The 22,385-nt window shown below is 63.2% G+C and overlaps 1 protein-coding gene across 2 annotated transcripts in view; it reads left to right on the top strand.

The window, feature by feature from the left end:
* Positions 1-691: 691 nt before the first annotated feature.
* ADGRA1 (adhesion G protein-coupled receptor A1) overlaps positions 692-22,385 on the top strand; it is a 37,703-nt gene continuing 16,009 nt past the window's right edge. The window contains exons 1-5 of one of the 2 annotated variants that reach the window (XM_005225880.5): positions 692-3,279; positions 3,996-4,181; positions 11,533-11,623; positions 12,610-12,733; positions 17,022-17,167. In XM_005225880.5, the coding sequence (XP_005225937.1) occupies positions 11,574-11,623; positions 12,610-12,733; positions 17,022-17,167 (320 nt within the window). In that variant the 5' untranslated portion in view covers positions 692-3,279; positions 3,996-4,181; positions 11,533-11,573. Of the gene's footprint in view, positions 3,280-3,995; positions 4,182-11,495; positions 11,624-12,609; positions 12,734-17,021; positions 17,168-22,385 lie in introns of both variants that reach the window. The other variant, NM_001205846.1, reaches the window with a different exon arrangement.

Genomic DNA, 22,385 nt, shown 5'->3' with positions numbered 1-22,385 from the left:
CCCAAGGCTGCCCAGGGGTCACTGGAGGCCAGCAGGAGGTTGCCCCGGGCGTGGCCTGCTCTCCGGGGACTCTGAGAGCCTTCGGGAGAGGAAGGGCAGCCACAGGAACACGGTGCGTTTGCTTTTATTCTCAGACTCAGCTTGACCTCAGGGCCGAGTGCGTTTGTTGACGTAAATCTCTGTTAGAAATGTTCTGCACAAATTCAAACTGACGCTGTTGGGGGAGATTGCTGGTTGCCACGGCAACTGGAGCGAGGTTTTCACCCGGCTCAGTGGATTTGAGCACACAGTCGGCCGTGCGTCCGGCCTTGGGGGCCAGCCCGGAAACGCCACCAACGCCACCCCCGTCCCACACGTGGCCCCCACGCCGCGTCCAGGAAGCTGGCAGCCTGAGGCTCCCTGCAGCGCTCACCCCGGAGGCAGGTCCAGCCTGAGGCTCCGCGGCCCTAGGCCCAACTCAGGCCCAGGGAGGTGGGGTGGGGCGCTGTCTCAAGCTGACCCCTGCCCCCGCTGACCTGTGACCCCGTCCATCCTGCGGCTGTCTGGAGCAGCAGCAGCAGCAGCAGGCTGCCTCCTGGCTTCACGCAAGTAGGCTCCTGATGTCCTCTGGCCGTGGGGGCCAGGGCCCCAGCCCTCCCACCCGCCTGCCCTCCACCCCGGTTCCCCTCCCTGCCTGCCTCCACCCCATCCCAGCCCTCCACGGACAGCTGTGGTCACCCCTTCATCGGAAGTGACTTTCTCTCTGGGGGGCCGGATAAAGGGCTGAGGGGCTGCTGGAAGGGGGTCCCTGTTGGCAACTGGAAGATCTTCCTGCTGGGGAGTCCTGAGCTCACAGAATGTGCCAGACACGTGCCTTCGCGAAGGGAGGCAAAGACGCAGTGCTGTGAGGCGGCCCAGAGCCCACCCCGCCAGAGACTCTTGCTTTCCTGCGAAGAAGCCACGCAGGTTTCAGGAGTGAGCTCTCAGTCAGTGCCTGAGGGAGGCCTGAGCAGGTGCTCGTCTGCTCAGAAGACAGTCTTGGTGCTTTAGAAACTGGAAGGGCCCAAGAGTCCGCCAAGCCTGGCTCACGGCAGCTGCAAACCCCAGGAAGCATCGGCTTCGCTCACGGACGGCAGAGATGCTCAGGGCACGGAGGGGCCCGAGGTGGCCCAGCCCCACGGCCGGAGGCCCCGTCACAAAGCTCGTGCTCATGACCCATCCTCAGGGTCCGCTGAGCAGAGGCCACCGTGTCAGGGAGAGGGCCTGAGGCTCCTATGGCTGCTGCGGACACAGCGCTGGCTCTCCGCTCTGACCTGGGCCACCAGGGAACCCGGCTGCTGGGTGTGGGGGTTGGGGCCTCATGACCCTCTGTGGGCAGCTTGGGGGCCAGGGCACTGGTAGCCCAAGCCCGAGGAGGGATGGTGGGGCAGCAGTGGAGGGGCCCAGCTCCCCGACCCTCACTAAGCCCGAAGCCCTCAGACGCGGCTCTCAGGGTGGCTTCATCCGGAGGAGCCTCTGGCCCTCACCCAGGACGACGCTGGGCTTCAGAGCCGGCTGCACTGTGTCCAGCCGCAAGCGCAGGGTCAGGATGTTAGCAGCCAGCCAGGCCCGTCTGCCCAAAGAGCCCCCAGAGCACTCCGTGCACCCACCTGCACCCCTGGGGAGTCTGGGCTCGACCAGCCTTTGCCTTGAAGCCCATGGGCCCTGGGGCAGGGCTGAGGCCTGGGCTTGGAGGGGCTCCTCCAGGCCGGCCCCCACCCTCTGTGTCCCTCCAGCATTGCCGAGAAGTGACCTCTGCTTACACTCCCCCTGCTCCAAGGCCGGGGTGAGTCTCCACGCTGTGGCCAGGGCCCAGGGACAGAGGGTCAGCCCCGGGGCCTCCTCCTGGTGCCCTGGTGGCCTCCTGGACTCCTGGCCCCGTGATCTTTCTGTCATCTCTGGGCTGGGGGCCCAGGGGTGGTAGTGAGCTGACCTGTGTCCACCAGCCCCTTCCTGGCACAGTCTGTGGACAGAGCGGCAGGTGGACACACGCCCCGTGGGGTCCACCTCAGCCCTGTGGAGTCTGAGCAGAACATCCCCCCAGTCCAGGATTGTCTTCCCACCACCTCCCATCCCCCTTGTCCAGGACCATCAGCCTGGCCTGGGGACCTCTGCTGTGCCCTCCAGTGCCTGAGGGAGCCGCCCCAGGACACTAGGTGGGCCAGGGGTGGGCAGGAGGGTCTCCAGTCAGCACTGACAGCACTCGCTGGACAGCTGGATGACCCCTCACCCCTCGGGCGTCTCTGTCCCTCGGCTGAAGCTCAGGACCCGTTACAGAGGGGCAACGGGAACAGTGGGCACCCTGGGGGCAGAAGCATTGGGGGTGTTGGTGGGACCAAGGACAGGAGGGTAGGAGTACCCCATTCCGAGACCCTCTGGCCAGCGGCACCCCCACGCCCTGCAGGCAGGACCCCTGTGATCCTTCCCCCGCCTGCTCAGCTTTCTTCTGGGAGCCCTGTCACCAGCTCTAGCTCCGGGCAGGGTCCGGGACCCTGGACTGGGCAGGGGTCTGGGGGTGGGGTCCGGGGCTCTTTCTGCACAGCTGAGGCCCGTCGACAGGGCAGGACCACCTGCTGACTCACGCTGGGATGCACTGTAGGCTGACCTCACTGTGGCCATCTTTGGATTTGAGAATCTTTTAAGACAAGAGCTGTGAAAACTCCGAAATTAATTTCCTTGTTCCTATTTGTGTTCCCAGAGCCCTAAAGGGACAGGGGCTTCCTGCCAGAATAACACAGAGCTCCCACCCCGCTCCCCGCCTCCCCCAGGGGGTGTTTTGATGGGAGCTGTCCGCTTCTGTTGGCAGCGAAGGCGAAACCACCGGTTGTCTCTTTAAATCGGCTCTGCGGAGTCTGGGCCGGCGGGCTGGCTGGGAAGAACCATCGCCGCTGCCGCAGGGAGCCGCCGCGTGCGCGTCAGCGCCTCCCCCGTCCCCATGGTTACGGCTCAGCCTCCGACCGGCCTGTCCCCGGCCGTCGCCCGCCCGCGGGGGCAGGCAAAGCGGCCGCCGGCGATCCTCGCGCGGAGTTCGGGAAGCCGCCCGCTGAGAACGGCAGCTAGCGTGCGCTCCTGGCTCCGGCTCACCCCCGGCAGGCCGGGCTGGCCGGGCTGCGGTCTTGCAATCTGTTGATAACTCTACTCTCTAGCCGGCGCGCTGCCCCTGGGATGGACAACGGCTCCCCAGACCCGGGAACGCGCCCCACCTCTCCGCCAGCGGGAAGCACAGGACTGCGGCCACTCCAGCTCGTTTCGCCAAAATAGGTGAGAAGTTGGGCTGCGTTTCTCCAGGGTCTGCACGCAGGTGCGCCCCCCCTCAAGGAGGCAGCAGGACACAGCTTGGGGGTGGGGGGGCGGCGGGCAGGTCGGAGCCCTCCGGCAGCAGCGTCCACTCCCCAGGCCGCCCCCCGGGGCATCAGCGCCGGCCAGGGGCCGGCTGTGCCTGCTCTTGCAAATGCAGATTCTGAACAACTTTGGGTTCCGCTGACGGAACCCATCCACCGGGGAAACCGGGCTGTGTGGGGAGAGGCTGGTCGGTAAGGTCTGGCCACATCCAGGCAGAAGCTTCACCCGCCCGGGTCTGGCTGCTCGTGGGGGATTCTTGGCTGAGCTGACAGACGCTGTACGTGACTCCTGCAGCCTGAGACTGGGCTGAGAGTCCTGCGCTGGATGGCAAGCGGAGGCCGATTTTTAAATATGGAAAAGGAAGAGCTCCCCAGGGCACCATCCCTCCAAGGCCCCTGAGGCCCCGGGTCGTCCCGGAGCCTCTGCCGGACCCAGACGCCTGGAGCCGGACACTCCAACAGGCTGGCTGGGGCGAGAGAAGCCCAGAGCAGGGCAGACTGTGGGGGGCGCTGCTGCTGCTGCGCGGGAGGGGGTGCTGGCGCGGCGCGGGGCGGGGGGGGGGGGGGGGGGGGCGGGGAGAGGGGGTGCGAGATGCGGGGAGGACCCCCACCACCTGGCCTTCCCTGCCTTCACAGATGGGGGCGGCCTCTCCCCCCTGCACCCACCCCATCGCCGCGGTCGCCCAGGGCTCGACCCCGCGGCCCCTTCGGGGTAGCTTGACCTTCCGGACGGCCATGGAGGCTGGCGAGGAGCAGGGAGCGACATAGGCGGCCGGGCCGTTCCACCCCTGCTCACACTTCAGTAACTTCGCTGTGCCCATGGTGAGTACACGGCGGCGGGGCTCAGGGGACCCCCCCCACCCTGCCACCACACGCAGGCACGCGAGCCGCTGTGTGCTCCGCTGGGTGGGGGGCGCCTGCGGGTCCTGCAGCTAGGCGCCCGGGGGGCGGGGCCGTGTGGGGGGGTGGGGCCGTGCCGGGGGGTTGGGGGGGGTGCCGCGGGCTGCTGCTCCGCGGCGGCTCTTCAGCGGCGGCTCGCGGAGATCATACTAATTAGCGGCGTGCTGCAATGTTGAATCACTGAGTCAGGGGAGGCGGCGGCCTGCCCCGGCCTCGCCCTCCACCTGTGCAAACCTCTCTGACCCCAGACTTGGGGGCCCCCGGGGGGCGCTGGGGTACTGCCCTCTCCTGGCCCCAGGCCCTGCGCACGGCCCTCCCTCCCACCGCAGCCCTTCCCATCGGAAAGTTGGCGAACGCAAGGCAGGGGACGTGAGTGGGCTTCAGCGGCACACGCAGCGGGCATGGAGGCCCCTCTCCAGCACAGGGGGCGCGCCCGGCTTGCGGGGGTGCGGCCGACGTGCGGGGGCTCGGCCTGCAGGCCCGGGGCCCTTCCCTGCGGTCGCAGCCGGTTTGAATTCCAGTAAAGGATACACTGTACTCGCTTGTGACGGGCAGCTGCCGGCACGTGCAGAGAATGCCGATGGCTGAGGATGGCACCCCCACGGCCAGAGCTCGGACCCCAAGTCTGAAGATGCAGGCCTGAGCCTCCACAAACAGGGGCCGTCCAAGCTTCTTGTTGGTTCCCTTCCCGTTGGATCTGAAATGTCCAAAGAGCGATGCCTTTTGCTGAAGGTCAGCGTCATCTCGAGGGCTCAGAGGCAGGGAGCAGGCTGCACCTGCCTCTCCAGCGTCCGGCGGTGTGCGCCCCGGGGCCCCCAGCTGGGGCCCCAGCTCTGAACCAGGCACCTGTTGCCCCATGGGTGCACCCCAACACAGCCAGGGCCTCAGTCTGGCCGTGTTTGTAGCTCCGCCTCCTCGAGTTCAGATCCTTATTCGCAATCTGGGTCCCCTTGTCGGCAGACAAAGGCTGGACTGAGCTGCCTGGGGGTGGGCCCTACAGCTGCTGGTCTAGGTGCCCCAGCGTCAGGCCTGTCTTCACCTCCGTCTCTGACCCTCTCTGACCTGTCAAGCACCTTCCTCGCCGCAAGTCCATCCACATCCTGCCCCCAGCTCCCACCCACGCCACGTGGGCGTCTACGACAGGAGGAAAGAGCTGAGGCACCTTTGTCCAGAGAGCTTGGACCTAGTGGCTCACTGGTTCCAGTCCTAAGAAGTCACATTCACACTGGGGAGCATTTCTGAAAGAAGCTGCCGCACCCAAGCCCATGCCTGCGGGTCTGGCGCGAGCAGGTTCCCGCACGTGTCTGGGAGCCCGTGGGGCAGCTGCTTGAGGGCCCTGGGGGCAGTGAGGAGGAAAGCCGGCTGGCCGGTGGCTCTGGCCCCGTGTCCAGGCTGCCCCCTCCATCCACCTGCTCGGCCCCGGCCCCGACAGTCGGCTGCCCCGACTCCGGGCCCTGAGTGAGGCCATGGCCACGTCTGAACATTGCTGAGCCCTGAGCATCTTCGGGCAGGCCTGCTGGAGCCGGTGACACCTCTGAGCAAGCTTCCTGTGCACCCTCGGGGCTGACACCCTGGGGGCAGGGGTCTGCACCCAACAGCCCGGCCTCCTCGGGCCAAGCCGGGCCCCATCGACCGCCCTCAGGGCCCTGACCCTCATCCCGAGGCTCACAGTGTCCAACTGCACCGCTGCTGCTGCGATGGCCCTGTCCACACTCCCCTTCGAGCAGCCCCACGATTCTCACCGAAGCTGCGATGGCCCTGTCCACACTCCCCTTCGAGCAGCCCTACGACTCTCACCGAAGCTGCGATGGCCCTGTCCACACTCCCCTTCGAGCAGCCCCACGATTCTCACCGAAGCTGCGATGGCCCTGTCCACACTCCCCTTCGAGCAGCCCCACGATTCTCACCGAAGCTGCGATGGCCCTGTCCACACTCCCCTTCGAGCAGCCCCACGATTCTCACCGAAACCGCAGAGAACGAGGTCTCCCAGGGAACACAGTGACAGGTCTGGAAGGGGAGTGAAAGCTGTCCTGGCCGGGTGCTCTGTCCTTCCTACGTGCCGCATCCGGCAGTCCCGCAGGCGTGGCTCGCCGGCCACACCTGTCGCCAGGGACTGGCTAGGCGGCAGGACTAGAACGTGTGCTTCCCACAGCCCTGTGGCCTCGAGCGTGGCCCGGAGGGTGAGCTCACTGACCCTGGGGCCTGAGCACCTCGGGGACCTGCTCAGCGGCGGCACCTGGCCTGGCCTGGCCCAAGGAAAGCCCAGTGGAGCCCCGCTGGCTCTGAGCAGGGTTGACCTTTGCTGGGTCCCGTGGGGCCGGGACAGGGTGAGAGGCCCCCCAAGGCCAGACCCTGCGTGGGGGCCCCGGTCCACACAGGAGCACCCACATTCCCCTGAGAAGGATGGAAGTAAAACCCCAGAAAGACCAGCAGGGCAGGGGCCAAGAAGCCGGAGCCGAGGGGCAGCGGGAGGTAGGGGGCCCGCAGGGCATCCAGGGGCTCCACCCGGGCCAGGGGGACCCGGCCAGACCTGAGGGGTTCGGGCCCTGGCTCAGCTGACCCGCCCACCACGCCTGCAGCTCCCCGGAGCGCCAGCGGGTCCCTCCCACCTGCCACGTCGCCTTCGGGCCAGTATTTCACCTTGCGACAGCCTAGGCACCTGCCTGCGTCTCTCAGAGCATGTCCCCCCGCTGCTTCCTCTTGGTGGGGACCGTTTCACGCACGTGACCCTTGGTCCAGAAGGAACCCCGTGGTAGTTCTCAGTGTATTTTCTTCAGAGTTCCTCGTCGTGCAGCCAACCCGCATACCCTCAAAAGCTGACACCGCACACCCCTCAGCATCCCCCCATCAGGATGGCATGTGCCCCAAACGGGCAGACTCCTGCCCTTATGCGCCTGCCCTCCCGGACTCCTCGGAGAGGAGGGACAGGTCGGCAGACGAGGGGCCCCAGGGCCCACAGGAGTGTCTGGGTCGGGACAACCCCGGGCGGAAGGGCCTGTCCTGTCTGCCTCCAGCTGCCCACGGGCCCAGCCTGGACGTCTGAGCGCACAGGATGGATGCCCAGAGACAATCCGACCCACAGCCTGGAGAGGCCACTTTGCCTCATGTGATCAGACAGGCGATGCCTGACCTGACGGCTTCCTCCTGTGTTTTTGTCTTTCTCCACATCCTGATGTGTGTGATCGCAGAACGTAACAGAGAGGACACATCCAAGAAAATAACAATAAGACATAAATGAAAGGGAAATGCAAGCCAGACTGCAGGCACAGCTGCCCCGGGATCACTGCTCAGAGCCTGCGGGTGCCACAGGGCAGCGGAGACCAGGTGCTCAGGACAAGACACACCCCGCGTGGCCTCGATACAGCCGCCAAGGCCTGTACACACCCCGCCGTGGCCTCAACACACCCCGCCGTGGCCTCGACACATCCCCGTGACCTCAACACACACCTGCCGTGGCCTCTACACACCCCACTGAGGCTTCTACACACCCCGCCGTGGCCTCGACACACCCCACCAAGGCCTCGACACACCCCACCGAGGCCTGTACACACCCCACTGTGGCCTCAACACACCCCACCAAGGCCTGTACATACCCCGCCGTGGCCTCTACACACCCCCATGGCCTCTACACACCCCGCCGTGGCCTCTACACACTGCCGTGGCCTTTATACACCCCACTGTGGCCTCTACACATACCACTGTGGTCTTGACTGGCCATCCTGTGGGTGAAGACGTGAGCGGGATCATTAGCCCTGGCCCTGGAGCTGGGGTAAGCCCACGGCTCTCAGCAGTTGGTGGGCTGCCTCGTCCGCGAGAAGGCCAGGGTTGCTTCACCTCCCTTCCTCCCTGGGTTCTCTGGATGCCCCTCGGCCCAGAGGCCCACACTCCATCTGCGGTCACTGGTCCCAGCACACGGCTGGCCCCACAGCCTCCACAGGCCTTACCCATCGGGTACCATCTGACCAGATACTGGACTGTCGTACGGGTTTTGCTGGTGGAATGCTTGCAGAGTGGATTCTTCCGCGAGGCACTTGCACACGTGTGAACTTTGAAATATAAGATGCTTCGCCATTTGCATTACCTAGTTTGAATTTTAAATGTCACCTCTAAAAATGTAGAAAGCGCTGTTGACAAGTCTGATTTGGAGAAGGAAACGGAAACAGGAGGCTGAATGGAATCCAATCCCTGTCTCTCCCGAAGCATATAGTGTGGGTGCCGCTGCTGGCGGTCAAAGACCCCACACCACCACACGAAGCCTCAAAACTGGGCCCGCAGATGGAAAGGAGGGGGTGCGAAGGTGGGTGACCCCACGCGCCCCAAGGCCGCGTGGGCGTCGTGCCCAGGAAACGCCTTTGTGTCCAGAACCGACGCTCCCAGCTGGGTTCCTGCTGCAGGAGACGCACTCCCGGCTCTTCCTACGCGCAGCAGAAAGGGGTCTCCCCGTGTGGACAGAACCTGGCAGCTTGCGCGCGCTGGAGGGGAGCTCTCCACCACGTGTCCAGGCCCTGCACAGGCTCCCCCATCACAGCCCAACTAGGCCAGCGTTCCACAGACGCAGTCACCAGGCCGCCCCGCGGACGCTGCTCCTGGAAGCACGCGCTTGCTCTGCTCAACCGCCCCCGGCCCCGCGTCCCTGCCTCCCCAGACAAGAGTTGGAGGTCTGACCTCGGTCTTGAGGGGTAGTGACGGTGCCCGGAGAAGGTGGGGAATGGACTTGTGAGCCCCCCGGGGAGGCTGGCCCCACCTGGGCCCTTCAGCTCCGGGCAAGACGTGAGGGTGTGGGTCCCGACTGGGTCTCTGGGAGAACGGGCCAGGCCGGACCTGCGGCGACTCTCACGTGCGGATGTGAAACCAGAAACAGAGGCCCCAGCGTGCCTCCGTGGTGAGTCAGGCGGCCTCAGCCCGTGAGGATGTCACCGGAGGGGCAAACTGTCGTCTCCCGTGAGAGGAACCTCATGCACAGGCCCGGGACGCCCCCAGAGCCCCGTCAGACCTGAGTCCAGACCATCACAGCCGAGGACTCTGGGAAGAAAAGGCCCTTTGGTATCAGGACTCGACCGAGAAGACCTGTCTCTTCTCGACGTTCGCGGTGAGCTGTGTCTGGCAGGAGGCCAGTGCCCGTGGAGCCTGGCAGGTGCAGAAACGCCGCAGGACTCCTGGGCACCAGGCCCCTTCCCGCCCTCGCCCGGCGGAGACACTCAGAGTTCGGGATGCACGGGGCCCCGGGGGTGGGCTGTGGGAGCCCAACACCCTGAAAGTGAGACCCCAGCGCTGCCATCTGCCCCGCCGCCCCCTCGTGAGACATCCGCTCTCCACCGGGAGCCCGTCCTGCCCTTGTCGGGAGGCCCCGTCGCCGGGGTACAGACCTCTAGGCGCAGGACAGGCCCAACGGCCTCCATCCTGCAGAAGCGGCTCCTCGGGGTGCGACACGAATCCTGCCAGGGTCTAACCGCAGTCCCTCGGGGCACCACCTTCCCGGTGCTGGAGTGGGGTCCCCGGAACACACAGCCAGCTCCCCCGTCATCCTGAGGCCCGTGTCCCCTGCCTGACTCTACCCCGAGCCCGGCCCACATCCTGCTGAGACCGTGCACGTCCGACAGGGGCCTTCGGGGCCTGTGGATGGTCAGGACTGGGGCTGGTGGCCAGCGCGCGTCCAGCCTGGCGTCTGCAAGCAGCATGGTGCTTCCTTGGCCGCCCCTCACTCTGGGCGGGCACTGTTCCTGCCTCACTTCCTTGGCCGCCCCTCACTCTGGGCGGGCACTGTTCCTGCCTCACTTCCTTGGCCGCCCCTCACTCTGGGGCGGGCACTGTTCCTGCCTCACTCGTCCACTGGGCCCCTGGGCAGCCAGACGCCGAGGTCCCCTTGGTGTCCAGGTCACGCAGCGCCTGTTCCCAGGGGACCAAATTCCATCCACTGTTGCCACGGCGACAGACACCTTCTCACCCAAGTCTGCATCAGAGCAAAGTCAGGGAGCAGGGGCCAGGCTGGGCCTGGAGTGGCGTCTATGAGCTCGCCCTTGGCCGGCCAGGCCTCGTGTCCTCTGGGCTGAGAAACGTCCATCAGGAGACAAGCAGCCTGAGCCCGAGGACAGCAGTTTCCTGTCTCCCGCTGTGGACAGGCCCAGGCCTTCTCGGGATGCCCCTCCGTCCCCACCACTGCAGCCTAGAGGCGCCATCAGCTGCCTCCACTGCTGCTAGGCCGGGGGCAGGCGCCTCAGCATGGACTCTCTGTGGTCTGGGGAGCAGGGTGGAGCCCAACCCTGAGCACCAGCCCTGCAGGCACAGCCAGGGCAACTCAGGCGGTCTCACGGGGCCACTGGGCCGCACTCCACAGGCCCAGCCTGGCCCCCAGCGTGCCCTCCAGAGCCCAGCGCATCCCCTGGGGCTGCGCCAGCAGAGCAGCGGGTTCAGAGCATGGAGCACAGATCCCGCCCTTGACCTGGGTAGTGGGCACCAGAGCGCCCGCTCCACAGGCAGAGGCTATCCCCGGGCGGCTATGGCAAAGCCCCAAGAGCAGGAGGCTCAAACCACAGCCCAGGAGGCTGGTGTCCTGGGGCTGCTCCCTGCCGTGTAGACGCCCCCCACATGCTGCTGCAGCCTATCCTGCTGTCCTCCTTCTCACAAAGGCTCTGGCCCCTTCGGGTCAGGGCCGCCCCGGGACCGTGTCTGACCTGAGCCGGGCCCCTGAAGCCCAGAGCCCCTGGACTGTGGGGACGCCGCCTGCAGCAGGGCTCTCGTGTGACGCGCAGTGGAGGCGGGACGCCGCAGGGGTCTGGGGCGGCTTCACACCCGGCAGGACCACCGAGACTGGGCAGACTCTCCTGGGAGACCTTTCCCGGCAGCGCGTCACTGGGTGTGCGGCCCACAGAGGGACCTGGGGGCAACCCGACAGGAGCCTCCCGGGGCAGTGCCGTCACACAGGCACCTCTGATGGCAGTGGGCTCCGGGCGACCCACGCCCCCGGGATGGAGGGAGGCTGGCAGGCCGACCCCCAGCCCAGCAGGGCGCTGCCCCTGGGGAGGCGGCCATCAGAGCCCACAGGGACACCCGCGGCTGGGCCGAGTGCTGGGCACCTCTGCCCTGAGCGCTCCCTGGGTTGGGGGCCCTGCCCCTGCCCCAGGCTTTCCCAGCAAGTCTCCTGGTGCAGGAATGGCCTCCTGGAGCTTGCGGGGCGGACGCTGGTCCTGGGAGAGCCCGGCCACGCTGGTCATGCAGTGCGCTCCGTGTCCTTTCCAGGATCTGAGGACTGTCCTCTCCCTGCCCCCGTCCCCAGGGGAGCTCCTGCACCCCGTGGTGTACGCCTGCACGGCCGTCATGCTGCTGTGTCTGCTGGCCTCCGCCGCCACCTACATCGTCCACCAGAGGTGAGCCCCCTCCCCGTGCTCGTGTAGAAAGGAGTCCCTGGCAGGTGCCTCACAGGCCTGGGTGGCCCTGGCGGCCGCGGGTGGCTGAGTGCTGGGGGACAGACATCCCAGGCCCTCAAGTTCTCATCCCGTCGGTAACACGCGCTCTTCCTCCAAGGGCCCCGACAGCCCACGCCCCAAAGAGGTCAGAGTAGCCGCACAACCCTCAGAGCAGCCCTGCCCTGGGCCGGCCGGCCACAGGGGAGTCCAGTGGGTTCTCTACGTCCCTCAAAGATGACCCGGGAAAAGCGAGGAGGGGTCCTGGCCACCATCAGGGTCCAGACCATGGGCAGAGCCTAGACCATGGTCATAACTGTGGTCAGGGGAGCAGCATGGGCACATAGCGGGCCAGGGCCACAGGTAGAGGCCTGAGTGTGACTGAGGCCGCAGAGAAGCTATGGTCGCAGTCACAGCTGCAGGCACAGACTGAGAAGCCTGGTGTGAGCACTGCCGGGCTGGCCCTGGGCGTGGACTCCACCCCAAGCAGCGTCCTCTGCGGCAGGCACGGCTGTGGGGTCCTCAGTCAGCCACAGCCTTCTCCCAAGGTAAAGACTCGATCAGACGCGAAGAGCCCCGCCTGGGGAATGAGGAAGCCAGATCGGCTTCCCCCCCGACCTTCCCCCGTGACCTTGGACAAGTCGTGAGGTCCCAGGGCCTGTAGGTTCTCGTTTGTCTGACAACCGGAGACGTCCAGGCCCAGCATCCCAGGGTGACTTTACACCAAGCACCCGAGGCCACAAGCTAGAGTGGACGGCAAGTCCGTCCATCCACCCCCAGCCTGGTCTCCCTGGTGTGCTGTTCCCAGCCTGTCCCCGTCCACCCGAGGCCTCTAGCCCAGTCCCGGCAGGACGGAGCACGGCCTGTACGGCTGAGGCCGCCCCGCACCCCGCACCCTGCCTCGCGCCCCGGCCAGGGAGACGGCTGCTAACCTTGGTCTCGCCCCACAGCGCCATCCGGATCAGCCGCCCGGGCCGGCACACCCTCCTGAACTTCTGTCTCCACGCGGCCCTGACCTTCTCTGCCTTCGCGGGCGGCATCAACCGCACCAGGTTCCCGACCCTGTGCCAGGCGGTGAGTGCTGTCTTCATTTGCTGCCAGGTCTGAAGTGTTTATCGACTCTCCGGCCAAGGGGGAGATTTGTGATGATCGTCCCGAGTGTGAAATAACACGCGAGCATTTGTGCAGGGCTTTCTCGTGACAGGGACTCTTTAGCACCCAGTACATCTGTATCACAGTTTCTCCCCTGTGTGAGTCTGATCGATCTGCTCAGCGCCTGACCACGTTGTTTAGTTTATTTTCCAACTGGACCAGTTTTCTCCAAGCCCCTGGTGACATGTTAACGAGACAATTTCCAACAAACTGGCTGATCACAGAAGCAGGGACTCGACCTGCCTCTCCTGCAAATGGGTGGGCAGGAGCTCAGGAGCTGGGCCTGCTCCCTCGGCCCAGGTAAGAGTCCCGGCCTCACCAGGGAAACAGTGCCCTCACCGTTGGGTCACCAGGGGTTGGGGGTGCCCACCCCACGTGGCACCCAGTGCTCTCACACGGACTGGAAGGTCTGGCCCTCTTGGGTGAGCAGGGGCCTTTGGGAGAAGAAGTCTTGGGGGGTCTTCTTCCCACCCCCGGCCCCGCCTGGCCTTTCTTAGAAGGAGGGGAAAGCGGTTTCCTTGGTGATCCAGTGGGTGAGACTCCAAAGCTCCCACTGAAGAGGTTGTGCCTTTGATCCCCGGTTGGGAAATGATCCCACAAACCTCGCAGCGAAGCCAAAAAAGAAAGGGGGGCGTATGAAGTACCCCTGGTCCTGACAGAGCCAGAGAGGCCCCTCCGTCAGCCACGAGTCAAGGACAAAGGCCCAGGGTCCATGCAGCTGGACATTGAGGGCCCTCTGCTCTCTCCCCCCAGCCTCTCAACAGCCCACCTACATGTGGCCCCGGCTCAGCCTGGCGGACAGTCCCCTCCTGGTGGGCAGATACCTCCAGGGCACAGTCCCCTCTAGGTGGACATTCACCTCCAAGTGGACAGTCCCCTCTAGGTGGACAGCCCCTCCCAGTGGGCAGACACCTCCAGGGGGACAGTCCCCTCCTGGCTGGCAGACCCTCTAGGTGGACAGTACCCGCGGGGGGAACAGTCCCCTCCTGGCGGGCAGACACCTCCAGCACTCATAAGGGGCCAGGTGGGGGCTTCCCCGTGGACCACAGGCATCTCACCAAGGACTCATTTGGTGGGTGTCCATCTGCCGGGACCACATGGAGAAAGTGTCCTGGCCAACACCCACCACCTCACAGGCTCCCCTTGTGGCCCTCGTTGTGTGAATTCAACAAGAGTGTGTTGACAGCCATGGGGGCTGCTTCAGCCCAATTCCCTGGCTCCCATGTGTGCCCGCTGACCTCAGCTCTTCTGTCCACACGAACTGACCTGTCCTTCTGCACCAATGGCAGCTGCTGGCAACTCCTGGGCGTCAGAGGGCAAGAGTCTGCTCCCACTGGGCAGGGGTGCCTCGGGGGAACTGGCTGTGAGCTCCTGCCCCCACACGCTCCCCCTGCAAACAAGGTGCCAGGCCTGTGCGGCAGGATGTTAAGGGCTCGGTTTCCAGTGCCCCCAGGCTCCTGAGCACAGAAGAGAAGTCAGCTTTCCACAAACCTGTATGGATGCCAACCGTCCCACCGGGAGGCCGACTCTGGCAGAAAAGTCACCAGCACATCCCTGCACCACACGCGGGGCAGACACGCTCCTGGAGGTCTCTCAATAGCGCAGAAACACCCCCGGGGGAGCCCCGGGAAATCCAATTTGCCATCCGCCTCTGAACACCTGCTGAGACGCAGAGCCGTCTGGAAGCAGTAAAATGGACTGTTACCTTTATGTCCACACTTGCACTGCTGCCCGTGTGTGGGGACCCTGGCTGGGGAGCCCTGGGACCTGAGGCCGCCGCCCCTCAGCACCTCCGGTCATCACGACCCCTACAGCCCCGGGAGCCCGGCCAGGAGCCCCCAACTCGGGAACTGTCCCCAAGCCTCCTGCCCAGACAGAGGCTCAGGGGCCAGGCATCCCTGTGGCAGCCAAGGCCAGGCCAGGCCAGCAGGCTGGACCCCTGAGTGTGTCATGGGCGGGGGCAGACAAGCCTGGAGGGCCTCAGAAGTCCTGCTGGTCACCTCGTGGTGACAACTTCCCCTCAGCTCTGAGTCCACACTTCCAGAAGGAGCTGCGGCTTCACTCGCTCACTTGAAGACAAGCATTGGCCCAGGTGTGAGGCAGAGAGGACAAGATTCCAGCAGAGGGCCCGTGGCACACAGGCCAGGCTCACCGGGAGGAACAGTCAGGAGAGAGAGCAGGTGCGGGGCCAGGAGGCCGTGACCGTGGACCTCACACTCGCCGGAGGAGAGGGACCCCAGGGCACACAGCTCAGAGCCAGGTCGGTTGGAAGGTGTGAAGCTCACTGTCCAGTGTCAAGCTGACCGGCCCTGGTGCCCAGACATTCGGTCATACATCCTTCTAGGGCGTCTGTGAGGGTGCTTCTGCGAGATACGAATGTTCAAGCGGCGGCCCAAGGAGAGCAGATTGTCCTCCCAGCGTCTGCCCTGTCCATCCCCGAGAGCCTGCACCGGACGGACAGACGTCTGGTCTGCGCAGGGAGAGCCCTGAGTGTCCTGGGCGGGCACCTCCCGCCTCTGGACCTGCTCAGACTGAACCCGCACAGCTGGCCGTCCTGCCGGCTGCAGGCTCCGGGCGCCCCGCCGCCCCTGTCACGGGACGATTCGTCAGCGCCAGTGCGGTTTTGCCCTCGCCGGCAGCCAGACTGGCCCACTGTGCCCAACCCCTGCACCCCACCACCTGGGCTTAACAGCGGTGCCCACAGCCAGCAGCGCCCCCACACCGGCGGGCGTCGCAGGGAAACACGCCCTAGGGCCGTGATGGGCGCTGGGGTCCAGAGCTGGCGGCTGGAGAGGAGAGGTGGTCGTTATGGGACCAGAGCCAGGCGCGCCGCGCGGAGGCTGCGATACCACGCACACCAGCGGCTCCACGCCCCGTGGAAGCCTGGCACGTCACGGAAGCGTGACGGCCCTGCAGCGACCTCTGCACGTGTCCACCTGAGGCTGGCGTCGGGGAGGTCCTGCTTCCCATCACCCACAGGCTGGCACGGTCCCGGCGCTCGGGGAAGACGGGCGGGGGCGGGGCCAGGGCCTGCCCAGGCCGCACCCGGAGGAGCGTCTCCCGTCCACCCCTTCTCTAGGCCAGGCCGAGGGGGTCACAGGCTCCAGGCTCCCAGGCACGAGGCCCAGACCGGGCAGAGAGAAGGCCTGGATGCTCCCCTCCGCGCGGGCAGCGACTGAAACACAGCCCAGCGTTCTCACAACAGTCCCACCCGTCCTTACGGGGCTTTCTCACAAGTTGAAGCTGAACTCTGCATGTGATAAACCCTTACAATGGTGCGATGTTACCTTTGTTTAGGGAATCTCGGTACTCCTTAAACACTGGCGTCCTTACAATCACAGCCATATTTTACCTGTCATCGCAAAACGTCAGGTCATTACTTCAAAGGTAGCCTCATTCTACAGAATTGGATGGCGATGATGGGGTGTGGAATGAACGCCCAATTAGCTAAAGCGGAGCCGCCACGGGCGTCGGGGCTGTTTCCATAGTAACGAGAGACTCGGACAGGCAAGGAGTGAACTTCAGCTTCTGATCCCGGAGGCACAGCATCCTGGAGACCCCCGCGCCTCCGCCCCTCCCTTCTGGCAGGCTCCGCGGGAGCTGAGCCAAGCTGACCACATGGCCCCCTAGCAAACGGAGTCTCCCGGCTAGGAGGGAGGGGGGCGGGGGTCAGGAGGAGGGGGCGGGGCCAGGATGAGGGGGCGTGCCCACAGCTCCCTGCAGGAGGCCGAGCTGGCTCAGGGTCCCGGCCACCCACGCATCTTCCCTGAGCTCTGAGTCCCTGTGAAGGGTGGTGTCTGCCCCAGGACCCCAGGGCCCCTGCCAGGCCCACTTCCTGTCGCTGTTGAGCTGTTTCCTGAGGATGTGGGAGGGGGTAGCAGGACGAGGTGCGGGGCTCAGACTCGGGGAAGGGGCTCTGGGGGGATGGGGAGGGGCGCTGGGGAGACGTGGAGGGGCGCTGGGGGCCGAGGAGGGGCTCAGACTCGGGACAGGGGTTCTGGGGGGACGGGGAAGGGGCGCTGGGGAGACGTGGAGGGGCGCTGGGGGCCGAGGAGGGGCTCAGACACGGGGCAGGGGTTCTGGCAGGGGAGACGGGAGGGGCTCAGACTCGGGGAAGGAGCGCTGGGGGAGAGGGGGAAGGTCGGTCGGGGCTCAGACTCAGGGCGGGGGCGCTGGCGGGCGGGCAGGCTCTCACTGGCTCCTCCCCCAGGTGGGCATCCTGCTGCACTACTCCACACTCTCCACTCTGCTGTGGATCGGAGTGACCGCCAGGAACATCTACAAGCAGGTGACCAAGAAGGCCCCTCTGTGCCCAGGGGCAGGCCAGCCGCCGTACCCCAAGCAGCCCCTGCTCAGGTACCCAGCGCATCTGACCCCCAGCCCTGGGCTTCCTGGGGGTTCTCGGCAAGCTGGCCATGGGGAAGCCTGGGCCCAGGGGTGATCGAAGGCCCAGGTGGCCAGGGCTGGGGGGCCGGGGTGGGGTGGGGCTGGGACAGGGTCAATGCCCAGGTGTGGGGTTCGTGCCCTCTGGTGCCACTGAGTCAGTGCGCGGAGGCCCCCGGTGCCCGCCGTGGGTGGGCAGGCGTGGACACGGCTCTGTGCTGGGCCAGGGTCCTGGTCTCGGCTTTGGTTTATTTACGGGTCTCGGTGAGTAGAGAGGGAACCTGACCTCAAGGTGACCGTGCAGCCTGGAAGTGGATTTGAATGGGGCTCCTTCTCCAGCTGGTCGTTCCCGTTTCCTCCTCAGACTGGGAGGGTTCGGGGTGGACGTGGTAGGACCAGGCCTGGGGCCAGTGGGACCCCCAGACATCCTTCCAGCATGCTGCCTGGGATGCCCCAGGGGACCCCAGAATGCGGCTGGGATGCCCTGGAAGCATCCGTCTGGGCTGCAGCAGAAGTGCCCCTCAGGAGATGCCATGGCATGGTCTCGGCTCTTTAAGGCAAGGACGGGCCCGCCCGTCCCTAGGCAGCTGTCCACAGCAATCCCTGTTTTGCTGTCCTATGCCCTCCAATTTCCCAAACCAAGACTGAATCCAAATCGGCTGTTAGCACGAGCCAGGCCCAGATCAGCCTGTGTGGCCGGAGCCTGGGTGCCCGCTGCCCAGCGCCATCAGTGGCCCATCTCCAGGCCATTGCCTGAGCTCAGAGAGCCTTGGAAGCCCTGCTGACCGCTGTGAGGTGCTCAGCCACCAGAGGCTGGCTGAGCTCCTGAGCGGGATGGTGCTGGGTGTCTGGGGCCCTGGCCTGGGATCCCGGGCACAGCCACACCCAAGTGGTCCCGTAAGGGGCAGCGGCTCCTGGGGTCGTGGCCTGGATGGGGCAGGGGCGGGGGGTGCTTAGGCCCCCCCCCGGAGTGGGCTCCGCACCTGAGGGGCCACTGGCCTATCCTCGTGAGCGCCCGCCCCACAGGCGTCCAGTGAGGCAGATAAAAACGCTGTTGTTTAAGTGAGTATCGTGGCCCAGCCCCACCCCCGTTCCCGACACTGTCTGGTTTTCACGTGGAGCAGACACGTTGCCACGTGGCAGCCAGGGCTGGTGGCTTCTGCTGCAGCTTGGGCCAGGGAGGCGAGATTTCTTCATCTTATCTCCTGCCAGGGAGGCCCCCGGGTTTAAAAATCACTCTCAAAATGTGTTTCCGTTTCCGGAGCTGAAACTGATTGCAGAGCTGCCTGGTGGCTGCCTGGTGGTGGAGCAAGCTGTGGTTTTACGCGGTGGCTTCTGAATGCATGTAACCAGGCTGGCCCTGTGGGTCTGTGTCCTGGGGGCAGGGGCCCAGCCCAGCTGCATGGTCACACCCACAGCTCACTCCCCCCAGTGCCTCCCGGGGACCACTGCCGCCCACCCGCCTGCATCTGCTGCCCCTGGGACAAGAAGCCTGGTGCTAAAGGCCGCCCACCCAGTGCAGTGGCCCCGAGGGTCCCTCGGTCACCGGCACACACCCCCACGGGTGTGACTGTCAGAGAGGGGGCGTCTGCTTCAGACTTGCCTGCCCCCCTGCCCAGCTGCTCTCTCTGGCCCAGCCTGGCCTGGGGCTGGCAGCAGGTGTGATAGGCCTGGACCTTCTCCAGAGAACAGAGGCTGATGACGGGGACCTCAGGGACCAGGAGGAACTGTCAGGGGCTAGAGACGTTCCCTCCAGGGCCGCTGGGGCTTGAACTCTGCCCCGGAGCCTCCACCCTCTTCTCCTCCACCCAGAAGCATCCTTGTCAGGGGGCTTTCTCGCCGGGCCGCCGGGCGCATCGCTTCACTGCATCCTGAGCCCCCAGGACGAGAAAGTCACCTGTGCTTCACCAATTGCAGCAAGGATTTAGCTCCTGGGACCTCCCGGGAGGAGTGTGCTGCGAGGCCCCTTGCGGACAGAGCACGCCACATCCTGCTGGGTCTCAGGGAAGGCCCCATGGCTGGGCAGAGCCCCGAGTCCTCCCAACTCAGTTCTGCGGCTTTCTGATGAGAACTAAAAACATTTGTGAAATCCCACACTAACATTATGCTTCCCTGGTGGCTCAGACGGTAAAGCATCTGCCTGCAGTGTGGGAGACCTGGGTTCGATTCCTAGGTTAGGAAGATCCCTGGAGAAGGAAATGGCTACCCACTTCAGTATTCTGGCCTGGAAAATTCCATGGACAGAGGAGCCTGGGGGGCTACAGTCCATGGGATCGCAAAGAGTCAGACACGACTGAGCAACTTCACTGGTTCACACTAACATTAAAATAGTTTTCTCTATTTTTGCATGAACGGCCATTGGACTTTGGGTAGAGATTGCACTGAATCTGGAGAGCACGCTAAGAAGCGTTAGCATTTTAACATTATTCAGTTCAGTTTAGTCGCTCAGTTGTGTCCAACTCTTTGTGACCCCACGGACTGCAGCACGCCAGGCCTCCCTGTCCATCACCAGCTCCCAGAGTTTACTCAAATTCATGGCCATCGAGTCACTGATGCCATCCAACCATCTCATCCTCTGTCATCCCCTTCCCCTCCCGCCTTCAATCTTTCCCAGCATCAGGGTCTTTTCCAATGAGTCAGTTCTTCGCATCAGGTAGACAAAGGATTAGAGCTTCAGCTTCAGCATCAATCCTTCCAATGAATATTCAGAACTGATTTTCTTTAGGATGGACTGGTTGGATCTCCTCGCAGTCCAAGGGACTCTCAAGAGTCTTCTTCAACACCACAGTTCAAAAGCATCAATTCTTTGGCACTCAGCTTTCTTTATAGTCTAACTCTCACATCCATAGATGACTACTGGAAAAACCATAGCCTTGACTAGATGGACCTTTGTTGGCAAAGTACTGTTTCTGCTTTTGAATGTGCTGTGTAGGTTTGTCATAGATTTTCTTCCAAGGAGCAAGCATCTTTGAATTTCATGGCTGCAATCACCATCTGCAGTGATTTTGGAGCCCCCCAAAATAAAGTCTGTCACTGTTTCCATTGTTTCCCCATCTATTTGCCATGAAGTGATGGGACCAGATGCCATGATCTTAGTTTTCTGAATGTTGAGCTTTAAGTCAGATTTTTTCACTCTCCTCTTTCACTTTCATCAACAGGCTCTTTAGTTCTTCTTCACTTTCTGCCCTTAGGGTGGTATCATCTGTGTATCTGAGGTTATTGATATTTCTTCCAGCAATCTTAATTCCAGATTGTGCTTCATCCAACCCAACATTTCGCATGATGAACTCTGCATATAAGTTAAATAAGCAGGTGACAATATACAGTTTTGAGATAGTCCTTTCCCTATTTGGAACCAGTCTGTTGTTCCATGTCCAGTTCTAACTGTTGCTTCTTGACCTGCATACAGATTTCTCGGGAGGCAGGTCAGGTATTCTGGTATTCCCATCTCTGGAAGAATTTTCCACAGTTTGTTGTGATCTACACAGTCAAAGGCTTTGGCATAGTCAATAAAGCAGAAGTGGATTTTTTCTGGAATTCTTTAGCTTTTTCTGTGACCCAGCGGATTTTAACGTTACTGACGGTCTTCAGTCCATGAACACAGGGTGTCGCTGCGCTCACGATGGCCTTTCATTCCTCCTGGGAGAGTTTACAGTTTTCAGTGCACACATCTTGTGCTTCGTGGTTAAATTATTTCCTTAGTATTTTTATGCTGTTGTAAACGGGATTGTTTCTTTAATCTTGTATTCAGGCTGTTCATTGCTTATGTATGTGCACTAGTCGCTCAGTCGTGTCCAACTCTCTGCGACCCCATGGACTGCAATCCACCAGGCTCCTCTGTCCATGGGATTCTCCAGGCAAGAACACTGGAGTGGGTTGCCATGCCCTCCTCCAGGGGATCTTCCTGACCAGGGATTGAACCTGAGTCTCCTGCACTGCAGACAGATTGTTTTACCATCTGAGCCCCCAGGGAAGCCCCCTTGTGTACAGAAACACAGCTGACCTTGTTTGCTGGCGTGTGTCCTGCGAGGCGGCTCACGTTGCTTGCTAGCCCCAGGGACTCTCAGCGGGCCCTTTGGGATCACATGCACGGTTTCCTCTCCACGTTGGGAGTTTTACTGCTTCGCGTTCAGTCTGGATGTTCTTCTTTCTCTTCTTGCCCCAATGCCCTGGCAAGGACTTGCAGGACTGCGTTAGCCCTTCTCTTTTTCTCTTAGTCTGGCCAACAGTTGGCCAATTGTGTTAAGCTTTTTAAAGGACTAACTTTGATTTCATTGACTTTCTCTGTTTTTTTTCTTCTTTGAAATCAGGGACTTTATTGAGCACATACTCTGACAGGCTCTCTGCCCAGGGGCTGGTGTGGGCTTTACAGTTATTTGGCAGTTTGTTTAGAACAGAAAGTATGTCTGACATAAAGTAAGTTTAATAAGATCTCATAGTTTACAAAGTGCTTTCACACACTTCAGAGGGAAGATGACTTTCTGTTTTACAAAATAAGGACACTGGGGCACAAAGAGATTTCGGGGCTGTCCCACTGCATCGTCAGCAGCTAACTAATGATCGCCTCGTTGCATTTATCTCTGCCGTAGTCTCTATTAGTCCCTTCCTTCTGCTGATCTGAATTCAGTCCGCTCTTTTTTTCCCCGGTTCTTTACAGAATCAAGTCAGATTCCCAATTTGAGACCTGTCTGTTCTGACTGTAGAGCCCATGGCGTGACTTTCCCCCGGGCGCTGCTGTTGCTGACCCAGAGATCTGTGTGCTGAGGGCTTGCTTCATTCATCGCGAGGCCTTTTCTTCCACCCACTTATCATTTATGATCGTGCTGTTTCCCCCAGATCATCAGGCTTTCGGCAGGAGGCGGTGGAGGGAGGGGATGTCTGCTCTAGAGCCGTGCTGAGAACCGTAGAGACGGGGAAGCTCCGCCTGAGTGGAGGGCCGCGTGGCTGAGGGTGAGACCCTGATCCCAGGGGTGGGAATGAGCCACTTTATCCCTCCCATGTTTAGAAAGCTCCGAGGGCAAGGCTGGGGCTCAGCAAGGGTCCGGGCCGGGGCAGGCGGCCCCGCAGGCTCTGCTGTGGGCGCAGGACCGAGTCAGCATCTGCTTTCTCTGTGGGGGACGGGGCAGCAGGGTGGGTGGGCATGGCCTCAGGGGGCCTCCAGGAAGCATCTCAATTCGGGCCCCAGGCCTCC

The sequence above is a fragment of the Bos taurus genome, chromosome 26 (assembly GCF_002263795.3).
Source record: "Bos taurus isolate L1 Dominette 01449 registration number 42190680 breed Hereford chromosome 26, ARS-UCD2.0, whole genome shotgun sequence".
NCBI classification, from domain to species: domain Eukaryota; kingdom Metazoa; phylum Chordata; class Mammalia; order Artiodactyla; family Bovidae; genus Bos; species Bos taurus.
This window is presented reverse-complemented; position numbering and strand designations above follow the sequence as displayed.